The following is a 16,880-nucleotide window of genomic DNA, read 5'->3' on the forward strand; positions in this document are numbered from 1 at the left end:
GTGAGAGAACATAGTGACTTTGCTTAAACTTTGTAAATAATACACAAGGTACAGTAGGGCAGGGCTGTGGGCCTGGGTATTGAAGAGGACACATGTTGTGATGAACACTGGGTGTTATATGCAACTAATGAATCATTGAACACATCAGAAACTAATGATGTACTATCTGTTGGCTAATTGAACATAATAAAAAGCATAAAATAAAATAAAGTAAAAGTGCTCGACAAAAAACAAAACAAAAACACCAAAGTACAGTAGTGCCCAGAATCCTAGACACACCTCTGTTCCTTTGGTGTATGTTAGAGCCTGTCATAGTCCGCATGACAAATGGCAATTAGAATGTACTTAATAAATGTTTAAAGAATGAGTGAGTGAGAGATTAAAGTAAGAATGGGTTTTTATTTTAAGTATTGTTTGACATCAGTAGACTTACACTGTAAACTTGTAGTGGTATTTTTCTTTTATGTTTTTATTTAAATTCCAGTTAGTTAACACAGTGTAAGATTAGTTTCAGGTGTACAATATAGTGATTCAGCACTTCCGTACAACACTTGGTGCTCATCACTGCAAGTGCCCTCCTTAATCCTCATCACCTGTTTTAACTCATCCCCCCCCCACCCACCTCCCCTCTGGTAACCCTGTTTGTTCTCTGTAGTTAAGAGTCTGTTTCTTGGTCTCTCCCTCTCTCTTTTTCCCTTTGCTCATTTGTTTTGTTTCTTAAATTCCACATATGAGAGAAATATGTGGTATTTGTCTTTCTCGGACTGACTTATTTTGCTTAGCATAATACTCTGTAGCGCCATCCCTGTTGTTGCAAATGGCAAGATTTCATTTTTTTTATGGCTGAGTAATATTCCATTGTGTGCACGTGCATGCATGTGTGTGTATCACATCTTCTTTATCCATTCATCAGTTGATGGACACTTGGGCTGTTTCTATAATTTGGCTATTGTAGAATGGGCTGTTTTGTTTTTTTTAAGCATTATTTGATATCCATAGACTAAGAGTATTAAGTTGATTGTGGTGGTATTTTTAGAACAGGATTTGAATTATGTGCTTCTGCTACAAAATTCCATTAAGAATGTCTACATTATCTTTGCCTTTCTAATGTTATTTGTGGGAATAATGTGCTGTGACCTTTCATACTTCTATATAAATTATGAGTTTTAAAATAATCCTTTTTTTTTTTTCTTTTGGTAGGATTTAGGTAGCAGTGAGCTAAGAAGGGACATCTATATCACTGTGCACATTATCCGAATTGGTAAGTCCAACACTTGGCAGTGTGATAGGTGCACAGCAGGGGGAAGAGGTGCTGAAAGGTCGCCGTGTTGGTGTGATTTCTTTGCTGTCTGGATCGGAAGGAAGGGAAAGCCAGTTTGGAGTTTAAGAATCACCGCATTGGGAAATTATTCCCTTGCCTCCCCAAACTCACAGATAGCCTCCTCATGCATCATAAATAGACCTTGTTTTCTTTCCATTTAAGTCATTAGGTAGTTTGTTGTGCTTTGTTTTGTTTTATTGGACTCCCTAAGCATATTTGATTCAAAATTTGGTATTTGTCTTTATGAATTCTAATTTCTGTTAACAGCATTAATTAAACTTCTTCTAGGATCTGGATTTCCTACAAGTTTATGAAAATTTTGTACTAATTGGCATTTTCCAAAGTGCAGAATGCTACAGAGCATTACTGCAAAAAGTGCTACAAGTGTTATGAAACCCTGAATGCTATATACTTTTTCCACTTTTATAATATCATCAGCTCATTAAAGGGTCTCAGGAGTCCTCCAGGGAAATATTAAAATGCCTCTAACTTTGTTGGCCCTAGCTTTCTCCAAATTTGATTTGACCATGGAAACATTTATATAATGTAACATTTATTAATATCTTGCAGAGCATGCTTTGGGTGTTCTACACCAAACTTGCACCACAGAGCCAGAATAGGTGCACTTGTTTTTACTCATAAAATGCCTCTAAAAGCAGGTATTTTATGGCAGAGGAGCTAGGTATAATGAGGAATGGCATAGCCTACACAGTTTTTCTATTAAAGCTAACCAGCTGATACTGGGAACTGATTCTTCACTTCTTCACTGACTGTGCTCCATTATTTGCTTGGGAATACTTCTGCAGGATAGTCATATATTGCCATGCAATGCTGCATCATGATCTTTATTTTTATAGTCTTTTATCTTATGCATCTGATAACCGCATTGTGCATCGGGAGAGACTATAAAACATGTTGCCATTCTAACATAGATTTTCTATCTATTTTTTCTTGTAAAAATCAGTTCTGAAAACCCATTTTCACTGTATGCTATTTTTTGATTTGAGGGGCAGTTGAAATAAAAAAAAAGTCAGCTTTTTCATTTTAATTTTCTTTTTATAAGTGAGTATATATGGGAAAAAATTGAAAAGAATCTTTAAAAATGTTGGAAAAGTTGGAATGCATGCTGCTGAGTATTTACGAGAGAAAGCTGGCAGGGGTGCAGTTTGTTAGATAATTCTTTGTGTGTTCTTTTCATTCAAATTCATAATTTCACCATTTGTTCATGTAAAATGTGGTTTTGGATACCTTCATGTAAACATTGCATTTGAATATAATCTTCTACAATATCTAGAGAAAAACTCCTTTTGCTTTCAGAGATTTTTAGAAGGTATCTGCAGGCTTTGGGTGGTAGAAACACATGCGGCAAGGGGGCTCCAGGCCCTGCATGCCTGCGGCCTGGGGGGCCCTAATGCTGAGGAAGCCGCGTGCGTGTTACCGGTCACGTGGCTATCTTTTGAATAAGTGGTGTTGCATTAGTGATTGCATTTTTTTTCCTAAGATTATTATGATCGTTAAGCCATCAGAATGAATGTTGAATCAGAAATTATCTGTTACCCCCTTCCCCCCCTGAGCTTTGGTCAAATTAATCCTTCACTGAGATTACTGCAAAAGCTGCCTGATAGTCCGGTCCCATTTACTGGTTTGACATTTTGAGACTGAGAAGAAATTAGATTGAAGGTAAGAAACTCTAAGAAAGGGCAAGGCTTCATCTGCTGCAATGAAATTAAGGAGCAGAGGATTCTTGTCTATCAGGGACAGATACTTCTTACTTTTTCTAGAATGTCCCTTGTACCTGCTTTAGTAAGAAAAGGGCACGCTGACCCTCACCGGCTGCAGAGAACGAGAGCGATGGCATCTTGGCTCAGAATCTGAGCCCGGATCTTTGGTTAGAAGAGGAGGGGAAAAAAAGAGAAATAAATAGTTCTGTATCCTCCTGGCCACCCTGCTAAAGGTTTTCCCACCTCTCTGTTTCTACTTCCCTATGCCTACCTTCCTTTCTGCTTAGAGAAATTTCCTAGAAATCTGACCAGAACTGTGAACTTTTATTAATTCTAGAGTTGGGAACGCCAGGGCTGGCATCAAGTAGTCTTTTCAGCACAGTGCTTAGACCAAAGTTTTGGTCTAAGTTGTGGTGCCTGCAGAGCCGGGAAAGAAAAGTAGAAATGAGGGTCTGAGGACATGAGCGGTGTGGAGGCCCAGGAGCGATGGTGCCCAGTGGTCAGAGAGGGACCGAAACCTCCCTGCCGTCTTCAAGTTGTGAGGGAGCACTTCCTGCATCCCCCGTACGGGGCTGTCCTCCCCAGTCACCTACAGTTTTTCCTTTCCTGCAGTTCTAGCCAAAGGGGGTCAAAAAATCAGGGTGCTAGTCCTACCCTGCCTAAACTTCTAGGAATTTAGAGCTAGAGGAGTCCGTGGAAATAATGGTGATTAGTTTCAGGGTTTTTGTGGTTGTTTTTAACTACTAAACTTCTTGCTTGATGTCAAATGACTTTGAAATACTCCACTCAGAGATCTTCTAGTCACTTTGTCGTCTTGCATTTACAAGGGAATGATTAAGCAAGAAACATAAATCGTGATATTGGTAAGGATTGGAGGATATATTTCATCCTAATCCAATCTGTAATAATATTCAAAATAGAGATAACCTAGACTTTTTTTTTTTCCCATTTCACAATTGGTCAGAGTTTTAAATTTGTCAGTTTTGTGAGTAAAAGTATAATTGGTTGATAAATTCAAGTATGACATGATAAAGTGTTTGATTTGCCAGTGTAATTTATATTAAAACATGGGTTGAAATTTAGCCACATATTACAGCATCATGTCATGAAAACATGATTTTTTGAATTTTGCACATCTAAAAGGCAACTGGCATGTTTTTTTAGTTTTGAGTCTGATAAAATAAGAAGTTTTCAGGCTATTTGTAAGCATTTCCCTAAAAATGATGCATGGTCGTGATAGTTTTACTTTATTACTGATGAATGAAAGCCAAACTGAATATTGCCATCCCCCCCCCCCCTTTTTTTTTAACCTCTTTAACATTGGATTTGGGAAGTGCTGGAGTCCTCTAGATGTGCTATGGGAGAATTTTGCTCAGATGGTAAACAACTTCTATATCTGTTGCCAAGCACCTGGAAACAGATTTGCATATTTTTTTCATTATTTTTCCTCACATTAACTTATTATATTTCAGGTTCAGTATAATTTTTGCTTTCTGTCTCCAAATAATCCATTGGCAAATATAATAATAAATTAAAACAGTATCTCAATAACATACTTAAAAATATATAACAATTGAAACAAGTTAAAACTGTGTCAGAGTGAAAACCATCCCAGGAGATTTCAGCCATTGGCTGAATTGTAATCAGCCTGAGCCCTGGGTCAGCAAAAGGGCCTGCCTGCTCATTTGTTCATCTTTGCTTACTTGTTTTACCTTCAGGGGATCTCACACTGCTTCCTTTCAAAGGTGAAATATTTGAAATAGTTCTTTACGTTTGGAAATTTTTTAAAAATAGAAAAATGAAACGGGCACCCTTATTGAATTTATTGACCTGAACCTCCTGGGTTACCTTCATGAGTCCTTGGGGGAGGGTTCCCAAACATGGAATCTGCTCCAGTCTCCATGTTTCGTTGGTGACAGCTGGTGCCCAGAGTTTCATCGATGAGCCCGAGGTCACACAGTGAGGTGCTTGGAAAGGAGAGTCAAGAACTGAAGCAGTATCTTTTAATTGGGCCCTTTTAATTGCCCAGTTACATTTGATAGGGCCTCTGTATCTGTTTAAGGTGCACCGGTCAAATGGCTGCATGGGCCATGTTTGCTTTTCACTTGAACAGGTCGAATGGGAGCAGGAGAGAAAAAGAATGCCTGTAGCGTCCAGTACCGGCGCCCCTTTGGCTGTGCAGTTCTTAGCATTGCCGACCTGCTGACGGGAGAGACAAAAGATGACCTCATCCTGAAGGTGTACATGTAAGAAGCACGCCCGTGGAGGGGCTGGGGTGGGTGCCGAGGCACACGTGGATCCCACGTGGTGAAGGCAGCTCCAAGGGGGTCATGGGAAAGCAGGGGGAGGGTTGAGTTTATGAGCCACCCTAAGAAGCTCAATCTGAAAACTCACAGCAAGCGAGCCCACAAGTCACCATTCAGCAGTTAGAGGAACTGCGAAATCAAGAACCCAAGGATACAAACAGATCAGCGTGGGGTGGGCCGTCTCCTTCACAGAGTACCTCCTCTGAATTTAAAAACTGAACCTGTCCTTACCCTCAGAGAGTTAATTTGTTCTTGGAAAACGGACATAGTTTTTAACATAAACTAATTAGAATTAGGAAGAGAAAGCGCAGGTAGGTGATTTCCCTTCTATTTCCTGTATTAGGAGTTGGCTAGCTCTGCCCAACAGAGTACCAGGAAGAGGAGAGAGGCTTAAGCCTCGGGAGTTGGGATGGTCTCAGTTCTGGAGGCTGCAAGTCCTAGGTCAGGGTGGTGGCTCAGCTGATAGCTTCTGAGGGCTGGGAGGGACAGTCTGTCCCATGCCTTTCTCTCCTAGTTTCTGGTGGTTGCTGGCAAATTTTGGTGTTCTGTGACCCAGAGATGCATTGCCCAGTCACTGCCTTCATCTCTGTGTCCACATTTCCCCCTGTTATAAGGGCATAGTTAGATTGGGTTGGGGCCCCACCCCAGTGACCTAAATTTAACTTGTTTACCTCTGTAAAGGCCCCATGTCCAAATAAGGTTACATTCTGAGGTACTAGGTCTTAGGATTTCAGTATTCTCTTTTTAGGGGGAGAAACAGTTCAGCTCATAGCATTCTTCTAAGAAAATCACTTAATGTATTCCAGATCCTAAGTTAGGGGACACCTGTGAGTGGCTCAGGTGGTTAAGCATCTGCCTTTGGCTCAGGTCATGATCCCAGGGTCTGGGGATCAAGCCCCACACTGGGCTCCCTGCTAAGCAGGGAGCCTGCTTCTCTCTCTCCCTCTGCCTCCCGCCCCCCCACTCCAATTGTGCTCTCTGTATAAATAAATAAAATCTTAAAAAAAAAAAATCCCAAGTTAGTTGACTATTTAAATGCACATGGTTTCAGATCACCCCACCCTGAGCATCTCCCCACAGGTTTGGAAATGGAGAGTTGACACACAGTGATATCCTCACCCTGGGGAGAGGAGGAGTGGGTAGGGGGATAGGGTGGGGTTTCCTCATTCCTGGTTTGAGGACCATACTGCTGGCCACCTCCATGAGTGGGCTTGCTTTCGTTTCATTTCTGTCTGTGGAGTTGATATACCCACCATATGCCAATAGTTTTCATATGTTAGGCTAATACAAATGGACCACTGCCTGTAGGACATAGACTTCAAATTGTTTTTTGACCACTCCTGGAGGGTTTCATGGATTTATCCATCCTCCACCCAGTGCCCCCGGGACCTGTGCCCCACATTTGCTAATTAGTTGACAAAAATTTGTCTGTAGCCTGTGGTTTAGGACCAGCAATCCTGTCTATTCTCTTTTAAGAGGGATATGATCGGTGACCTTGATTTTAAACTTGAAAACTTGGGGTGAAACTAGTGGGTAGTACAGCTCACTACTCTTTTTATCATGTGGCAGCCCTCAATTTCCATGATAATCCTCTTTCCAAACTCTACTGGTGATCATAAAATATAATGTATTTGAAGTAATTCTGGGGAGAATGGCCACCATTTACACCGTGCTTCCTACGTGCGCGGAACTGTGTTAAGCATTTTCCATGTATCTTGTGACTTTATCCTCGTGACATACCCATGAAGCAGATGCTGTTGGCTCTGATTTCCACGTAAGGGGACAGAGAGGCTAGATGATGCCCCCATTTACCTGACTAATTGGAATGGGAACCAGATTTGAAGTCAGGACTCCCTGACTCCTGAACTTGAGCTGTCTCAGGTCCTATGCTTTCAGGTGTTATTTTGACACTGCTGTGTAGTAATGTGATAATGATGCTGTTGTGTAGCCTTGCTTTTTAAGAAAACTAGAATTCCTTATAAACAGTCTCATCATTTCTTAGAGTAGTCTTTCCAGGTGTGGGTAACAAGCCCTATATTTATCTCGCCATTGGGAAAACAGGACCAATGGTCGTATGCGTCACCCTTGATTAGGTAGCCTACTGAAGAAGACCTAGGAATTCTAGCTCTGCCTATGGGAGATGCTCGCTCTCATAAAAATAAATCATATTGCTCTTTGTGGTTGTTATTGTCTGTTTTTTATAAGCATCAAATAGGGTTTTAGATTATTCTTGCTGGAAAAGAGATGCCCTTAAAAATGCCAGTTCAGCAAATTATGAATCTGTTTCAGGAAACATGCCAACCAATCAAAACAGTCACTGTAGATTAAGAAGAAAGTGTGATTTTAGTAGAACATTTTAAGGAAGTGCCTGTTAGAAACAATTTGGAAGAAATTTCTATTTGTTAGTGTGACCGAATCCCTAACCCATCTGGAACTCAAATATGGAACAGTAACAAATACCTCATCTGAGCCTGGAAGCTATTTCAGTCACATACTTGAAGCTTTGATTTTACGTGGAGTTTTGTAGGTTAAAAGCATGAATTCTGGAGTCACTTCACTAATAGGAAGCAAGCCATCTCTCTTCCTTCCCCACTGAGCTGAAATAAGAAAACTAGAGGCAGAATATACTAAATTGCAATTTAATGTCCTGCAGGTGGACAGGTGGGATGGTTTCATTTCATCTTAATTTCCCCGCCTTCTAAGATTCAGTGCTCTGTCTGGTACCCTACTGTTAAGTGGCTCGAAAATGTCCTCCACCATGTTCATCCTGGAAAAGCATATGGTGATGAAATAAGCATGTAATCAAATTGTGAACCATCAGCTACAGACGAGATCACAAGGAAAAGGAATCTACTGTGGAACATTTTGATTGATAGTGTATAGAATCTTGATATTCAGGATCCTTGGGAGGGAGCATTTGGGGCTAATAAAAATTAGTAGTAATTTACAAACATACTCAGATGAGGGAGGCAGCCCCCTCCACCCTCCCCTCCTCCCCCCCCCCGCCTAACCAGGGCAGTCACGGCAGTAAGGAAGGATGACCAACCTCAGTATTTAGGAGCCATCAGGAGTTGCCAGACAAAGAGACATCCATCCATTCATTATGCATTGCATGCTTTTAAGCACCCACAGTGTTCAAAATCCCAAGGGGGACACATATCACTAGGTCCTAGATCCATTCCTCAAGAACCTTAAAAGTTTCCTAAGTGAACTACAGCATGTGAACAAAGATGACATGAGCTAGCAAGTGACAAGAGCTAAAGAAGCAAGGTACAGATGGCTATGAGAGTAAGAAAATGGAAAGATACCTCTTAGACCAGAAGAGGAAAAGCTGGGGAACTTCGATTACCCTTCAGTGCAAGGGTAATTTTTAATGACCCCCCTTGCAAGTTGTGTTAACCTCAGTTACATTTTGCTTGTTTTGCTGCATTTTGATGGTAACCAAACTCGGTCATGTTATAGTAGGTAGAGACCCATGGATGAGAACTAAATTCACGGAGCATTGAGTATATGCCAGGCATTATCCTAGGCCCAAGCTTATTATTTAATTGTAGTATATTACTCCCCTTTTCACAGATGAATAAATCAAGGCACAGGGAGCGTGAATAACTTGCCCAAAGAACGTAACTCAGTTAATAGGGTTTTCGTCTACACTGCCTTCTGCTGTGTGCATTGTTCTCTGAGATTTGGAGGTGAGGGGAACTCTCAGAAATTGTGGGTTCATCATAGCCACTTCTGGCATGACGTAGGTGGTCATGCATTTACGAGATATGGGCATCCTGCTCATCATGGGGGCAGTTATGCCCAAACTGACCAGTTTGGGGGAGTTCCCAAGGAGATTTAAGGAAGTACAGTATGGTGGTTATTCCAGAAAGGGCAGGTGTGCTATTAAGGTCATTGTTTGATCTCATCCATTATCAAAGCTTAACAGAGTGTTGATGTTTTCATAGGTGTAACACAGAGAGTGAGTGGTACCAAATCCATGAGAACATCATCAAGAAACTGAATGCACGTTACAATTTGACGGGCTCCAACGCAGGTGAGTGTGTGGGGCTGGCTGAGTCTCCCTCTACTTTTCATTTCAGTCCTTTTATTTTACATATCTGTGTAAGAAGGAGATGAACTGCCCTTTGTTTTTCTCTGCATTTGCTTCGTAACTTTAAGTATGTGCAGCGAACAATCTGGTACGTCTCCCTGTGTTACGACAGGCTTGTAGCTATAACTCTCTTTAAAAAATGTCTTCTGTTCCAGTTTGAAACAAGGCAGAGTATCTGAATTTGTTCAATAATACCAAGTCATGAGGCCTCTAAATTGTTTCCAGTTAACTAAAACCCAAATGACAAATATGTTTGGGTTCCTGACTGTTGTGTGGAGTAGGTTTGATGGACAGAAATCCATCAGTGAGGTCCAAGAAAAACATGCTTCACTGCCTGTAGCTGGGAGCAGTGCTATATACTGGGAACATACATACAGGTTCATGTGTTGAAACTGACTAGGAAGATGAATGATGTTGACTGCAGAGTTGCATACAGAAAAATGTAGGCACACTTGTTAAGGGAACTGAAATATATAGCATCATATGATATGTGGTACATATTCTTAACCTGGTAACTTCATAGATATTGCATTATATAGCATGTATAGTGACATCTTTGAGTTTGATCAGCGGACGAAACTGGGTGACTATTCTTTGCTCCCCGTCCCCCCTCCAAACCCATATTGAAGCAAAATAAACTATGTAGCTGTGTGGTTTCATTGACACACACACACAAAAAAAACTTCAAATTTTAATCTATTTGAACTGAATGCGTTGTTTTTTAAGAGTAATTTTTAAAGTAACTTGAGTGTAGATATTTATGTTCTAGTCCAACCTGCCTGGTAATCCAGCAGAACAAGAGTGTAAACTCAAACCACCTTCTTTTCAGACCTGTGCCCATCTTACTAGGCCAAACTGACCCACAAAGAAAAAGTAACTGCAGACAGAAACTTTTGTGGTTCACTGAGAGCCCTAAGCATCCACAAGTCACACATGTGGCAGCATTCAGGTTGTAATGAGTGGTGAGGTCAGTTTCTCCTCCCTTTCCCAAGAATTGGGGAGGGAACTTGGGTTTTAAATAATCCACACAAAGTCCTCCAGCTGCCACTAAATAAACAAGAGACTTGGAGCAGTTGAGGGCAGAATCCCTAAAGCATCGGGAAGAGATGGTAGTAGTAGAATACAACGTGAAGGGATAAAATACTTTATTTTCTTAAAAAGATTTTATTTATTTGAGAGAGAGAGAGCGCAAGCAGGGGGAGCATCAGGCAGAGGCAGAGAGAGAAGCAGACTCCCCGCTGAGCCACCCAGGCATCCCAGAAGTGATAAGATACTTTAGAAACTGGGATGTAGACTTGTCTTCACTTTTTCTGTGGAAGAATGAAAATAGCACTAGTGTATGGACCAAAGGATTTAATTTAAATGTGCCCTCGGTAAGATGGCAGAGATACCACTTTTTTAACACTAATCTTGCCATATTCGTTGGTAGACTTCTAGCTAAATCCTGGTTAGTTTTGTTCAAAACCTTTCAGGAATTCATGATACCATGGACTATTTTTTATCATTAATTACCCTCTAACTCTTGCTGTCCAGTTCGTCGGGCACTAGCCACTTGAGCACCAGCTAGGAGGCTTACAGCACTGGAATCGAGGTGTGCTATAATTATAAAATGTATACTGGATTTCAAAAACTTGGTACTTTAAAGAAAATGTAAAATAACCCATTAATTTTGTATTGATTACATGTTGAAAGACAACACTGTGGAGATAATGGGTCAAATAAAATGTGTTACTAAAATTAATTTTGTTTCTTTTTACTTTTTTAGCATGGCTACTAGAAAATTTTTAATTTCCTTGGTAGCTCCAATTGTATTTCTATTAGATAGTGCTGCCCTGGACTTGATTTAAAGGTTTTTTTCAAGGGCGCCTAGGTGGCTCAGTCAGTTAAGCATCCAACTCTTGATTTCATCTTAGGTCATGATCGTAGGATCATGAGATCAAACCGCACATTGGGCTCCTTGCTCAGTGCGGAGAGTCTGCTTGAGATTCTCTCTCCCCCTGCACCTCCCCCCCTCACGTGCTCACTCATGCACGAGTGCTCTCTCTCTCTAATAAATAATCTTTAAGAAAAAAAAAAAAGTTTTTTTTCATGCCTCTCCCCAGGAGTCCCACTACTCCTAATTTGGCTCCTATGTGAATAAACAAATGTAAAACTAACCCTGACCTTGTGATTTTTCTCATGCATTGCCTTCTCTCCTTATCATCACAGATGCAGTCTTGACTAAGCAGCATGTGTTTGCCTGCTCCAATCAATTTTTTTCCCCAACTCCTTATTGCCTCCGAAGTCCTCTTTCCATTATTCCTCTTGCAGAACAAAATTCCTCTGTTCTTGGATTGTTTGAATGTATCATTGTCCAGACTCTGATGTGATTCCCAGTTGCCTCTTGAATCACAGTGAAGGTCTCAGTGATAGGCTGTGAAGTATACCTCCAGACAGATTCCTAACATAACGGATTCTATATCCTATGAGGTCAAGGTTCCAGTAAAGCCAAAGTACACATTTCTTTCTGCTTATAGATGAGAGTCATCTTATAGAGATTATAGCCTCTAAGAGCTTTGCCTGTGGAAATAGGATGTCCTAGGTTTGAATCAGTTTTACTGGGATAATAGTAATACAATCTTCTAAGTGTTATCGGGGCGGGGGGAGTGGAGCATATGCAAAGTGTGTAGTACAGCACTTGATACATATAAGTATCTGTTCACTGTTAGCTATTATTGTTTACTCTCTTTGGAGCCATCATCTAGAATATTCTACCCCTTTCTTAAGTCAGTTTCATTTTCTGATAGTGGATCCTGATTTGACATCCTTAATGAAGACTTTGAGAATGACACAGTTGGATTATTGATAGGTTAGATCATTGAACCGGGCCTTCCTACTTCGTGTCTTCCATCTTGTCTTTCCTGATTTGATTGCTAATATCCCTTCCTAGATCTTTTCAATTTAATTGTTGTCCTTGTGATTACATAGATTAACTCCAGGAAGGAAGGGCAGCACATTCTATTTCCTTAGGAAGTTCTCGGTGCTTATAGACATGCTCCCCATATTCCATGTGCTTTGTCAGTTTTATTGACCTATGGACTGCTTATCCTTGCTAGAACTCTGAGTGAGACTACCAGTAAGTGACATCTAAACCACCTTATTCCCTGAGTGCTCCCTGGTCTGTTTACAGCCATCATACTGAAATGAAAAACTACTTGCTGCATCTTTGGAAAGAGTGAAAGGAGCCATTGTACTGTAGAGCCCTGCATGAAAGATTTCACTTTTGGCAGAATCCATCCTCCATTTTGCTGCCTACTGCGATACTTTGATTCCTAGGCAGCCAGCTTATATGTTCTTTATATTTGGCTTCTGCTGCAGAGCCCTGTCTGTTTTCCTGTTCTTATGACCACCCCTATCCATACTTCTCTGTTTCAGCCTGAGCCACAGCCAGCTGCCCGCTGCCAGCATCTGTCTGCTTTCCATTCTGGTTTTTCCACTGAAGTTTCTACCCGTCAGTCTTGGTGGATCATTGTTCTATGTCACCTTGATCTATTCTCCTTCTTGTAGAAAGGCACTTGTAAGAACAGAAGAGAGATAGTCAGGAGCTATTTGGCTTTATTATTGGGAGGGAGGCCCTCTAATACCTTACTTAAAAATAGTGGGGGAAGTGGGGTGCCTAGCTGGCTTAGAAGAGCGTGCAACTCTTGATCTCGGGCTCATGAGTTGGAGCTCCACTTTGGGTATAGAGGTTACTTAAAATCCTTAAAACAGTGGGGAAAGCAAGGGTACACAAAATGGAAGTTGGAAATTGGGGTGCCTAATGTTCAAACTATCACAGTAGTTAGATCTGTTGACTTCCATTGTTTTCTCCTTGAACCATGGGATTGTTGATTAAATGGAAGCAGTGCAGTTGGATGTTTTCAAGAGAATTGAGTTCATTCAACAAAGTACTGTTTTTTCCTGCTTTCCTCCCACTATTCCTTGGTCACTGATACTAAAAAAAGAAAAAAAAAGAATAAGTTTGAATTAGTTTTGGGAACAAATTCTACCAGCTAATTTCCAGGTCCTTTATGCTTCATTGATGTCTTCCTATCTCTTGGAGTTGTAATTTTGTCTGTTTAATAGATAAGGGATTTGTCTAGTTAACTGGATTTTTTCCCACCTCTAACCTAAAACTTATGTTGCAAAGGTACATTAACCACTACCTTTGAGTTTAGAAACTGGGAGAAAATTGCAAGTGATCCATTTAACTTTTAAAGATTAAAAAAATAATAATTGAATTAACACATCCGGTTAGATTTAGCTAGGTTGAGTAATTCAAAATTTCCACAGTTGTGCTCTGTGGGAATTTTAAAATCTAAAAGTAATATTGTAAGAATTTGAAATTCTAAAAATATTCATGACATGAGCCTGGCTTAGGTTTGTTGAGCAAATGGTTATTATAAACGTCACCTCCAATAGACATTAACAGTTGAATGCTAGGAATGTGAACTAAGACTGAGCCAGTGTGATTTACTGAAGCAAATTCACTTCTATGACTTAAAGTAAATTGTGTAAAAATCATTGGCTCTGGTTCAGTATGCCCTGAGAGAAGCTTCAAAATCTTTTCATATTATCTGTGTATTTATGAAATCCTATTTCTTGCAGTTTGCACATGTAGTTTACAGCTAGAAGAAATCATATTGACTAATCAGGTCAATTTCTGCAGTCTTTTCTTGCCTTCGCAAGATGAGCGTACACGGTTGCATTCCTACCAACCGTACGTTTTAACCCCCGCAGAAAATTCAAAGGAATTACCTAGATGAGGAGCCCGTGGATGCAGGGAGAACAGTTTAACTCCATACAGGAAGTGAACAGTGTTCTTTCTTTGGCTGAGGTGAAAGGAGGCTTTTGATGGTTAGATTGCATTTTGGGGTTGAACATCCTACCCTTACAGTGCAGTGCGGTCATTTAATTCAGTACTATTGGACTGCTAGAATTCTTGAGGATTGTATCAATGCTCCTGATTTTTAAACATTGCATTTAGAAACTTTGCTTTCTAATATTGTTAAAAGAAGCTGGTACTTATTGGCACCATCTCTTGGCTAGAAAGGTGGGATGTGACCTTTTTGCTTACTTTTGAAATTCCCTAACTATTAAACCATGCTATCTTTTTTATTCTTTTAAAGCTTTTTGTTTTCAACTAAATTTACGTCCAGAACAGTTGCATGGGTAGTACACAGAATTCCTAATTTCTCAAAGGTTAACATTTTACTACATTTGCTTTATCCTTCTCTCCATACTCACTTGTGCTCTTTCTCTCTCTATAATCATTTATAGCATTACTGAATTGGTGTAATTCTTAAGGTTGCTTCAGTGCTTCTAATGTTTATATATATGTGTATGTATATATATACAGTATACATACAATACACATACACACACAAATATATATACATATATCACACACGCAGCACATACATTTTTCCCCCTGAACTGTTTGAGAACAAATTGCAGGCATGATTCCTCTCTACCTCTGCTTATTTCAGAACATGGCAACATAACCAAAGTACAATGATCAAAATCAGGACATTAACATTGATGAAATGCTCATATCTATAGATCTTACTCATATTTCGACAGGTTTCTCAATGTGCTTTATAACAAAAGAAACCCAGGCTCTATCACATGCAGTTGTAATATCTTTTAATTTTCCTTTAATCTAAACCATTCTCTTTTAATGACAGTGAGGAAAAAAGAGTTTCAAATATAGTATTAAACTATGCTTTAAGGTATTTTTAAAGCTTCATGCAGTATTAAAAAAAAAATTATAAACTAATGGAAGTAGTGATTAGAGCTTGATTTTTTCCTCCAAATTACTTATATTTTGCTAATTTAGCGTAATCATTAGCAATACTATTTGGAAGATTTGGCATATAGAAAAAATTTGCAGGTTATAAAAGCAAGTATTTGAATTAATTAAAATAATTAGATGTTAAGTTATACTTACATACGGTATGTTCTCTGTACATTTTTAAAAAATAGTTTTCAGCCAGTGGCTTACTATGTGCTTTGTGTTTTGAAAAAATTACAAATCAATAATAATGACTATTATTATATACCAGTAAAAAACAAACACCTTTCTAACCTTGACAGAATCCTTATGTAAACCATTGGAATGCTGATATCCAAAATCATAATAGGGACATTTTAAGGTGAAAATTCTCCTCTGTTAAGGAGGAAATGTGAATTTCCTCTGAATGGTCTCATCTACTCCTACAATTACAGCTTCCGCTAAATGCCAGTGGGCCCCACTCCATCCCTCATTTCTGGTCAGTAAATTTCTTTTCTGGTTACGACTCACTGAAAGTAAACAGTTTCAGATGTCTCTTCTTTTAGCTTGATGTTCCATAACTTATGTATTCCTTCAATCTTATTTTTGCTGTAACTCTTAGCCATCGGCTAACCACTTCTTTAAAGAAAGCATTAAAGTCTTCCCAGAACTTTGAAATAGCAGATCTGTGGACTAGAAGTTATAATTACAAGAGTATTTGCACATACTTATCATACCTTTTACATGATAGGCCATAGGCATCCCAGTCGATAGGGTTACCTATTCAGAAATCTCAGGAAAATGATCTTCAGAAGGTGAGCCTAGAGTCAGACCCTTTGATTATCCTCAGTGGTGTCAAAATCACATTTCCCCTACTAGTTAAGGTGATTTAAAGAAACAGTCAGCAATAGGCACACTCACAAAGTGAATAATACTGTTTGAAAGTCAGAAATAGAGGTGTGACTATTAAGAAAGGAGAGTGACTTTCTTTTACTTTATCTTTTTTCTTTTTCTTTTCTTTTTTTCTTTCTATAAGTTGGCTTTGAAAGTACATCTGAAAGAAGAGATACATCCCCAAATTTGAGCATTGGCAACATTAATAATATAGTGTCTAGATTTTCAAGATGGAGACAGTGTTAAAGGACAGTTGTCGTTTGGGTAATCTGGTCCTGTTGGACAGAGGATTTAAGCAACTAGGCCCCTCCATCATGTAATTAACCATTCAGTAGGTTTCTAGTGCTGTCATAGCTTCCATTTTAGTTCTTTATCTAATCTGGCTCATTTTGACGCTCTAGTGTCTTCCTAGTACTTCTGACTTTTGCTTCATTGACTCATTTTCCAACAGTGCTATCTCACTTGACAGTGCTCCTGCTAGACATTTGGCTTCCTTTCTTTCCTCCTCTATGAGATCCTGTCTCTGACATCTCTTCATATATACCTCCCTTAATCCTACCAGGGTTTTACTACTTGATGCAGCCAGGATCTACTCCTGAAAGTTCTCTCTGGCTTTGAGTTGGACCCATATTAGATAAATGCTTCTAGTGTATTTATTTTAAAAGCACATTTTACTGAAGATGATTTTATGAAAGAATCTAATAATACCATCTTTTGCAAGTTTTGCTGCTACCTCATGATGTTAGTGATT

General features: G+C 39.5%; 1 protein-coding gene across 6 annotated transcripts in view; it reads left to right on the top strand.

Annotated features, from left to right (window-relative positions):
- Positions 1 to 16,880, top strand: part of DOCK4 (dedicator of cytokinesis 4) — a 417,063-nt gene that overhangs the window by 224,955 nt on the left and 175,228 nt on the right. For all 6 annotated transcript variants that reach the window (XM_081800230.1, XM_081800232.1, XM_081800233.1 and 3 more), the window contains exons 10-12: positions 1,201 to 1,261; positions 5,156 to 5,288; positions 9,299 to 9,387. In XM_081800230.1, coding sequence (XP_081656356.1) covers positions 1,201 to 1,261; positions 5,156 to 5,288; positions 9,299 to 9,387 — 283 coding nt within the window. The remainder of the gene's footprint in view (positions 1 to 1,200; positions 1,262 to 5,155; positions 5,289 to 9,298; positions 9,388 to 16,880) is intronic.

This window comes from Leptonychotes weddellii, chromosome 12, assembly GCF_054177405.1.
Source record: "Leptonychotes weddellii isolate Sample4059 chromosome 12, ASM5417740v2, whole genome shotgun sequence".
Taxonomy (NCBI): Eukaryota; Metazoa; Chordata; class Mammalia; order Carnivora; family Phocidae; genus Leptonychotes; species Leptonychotes weddellii.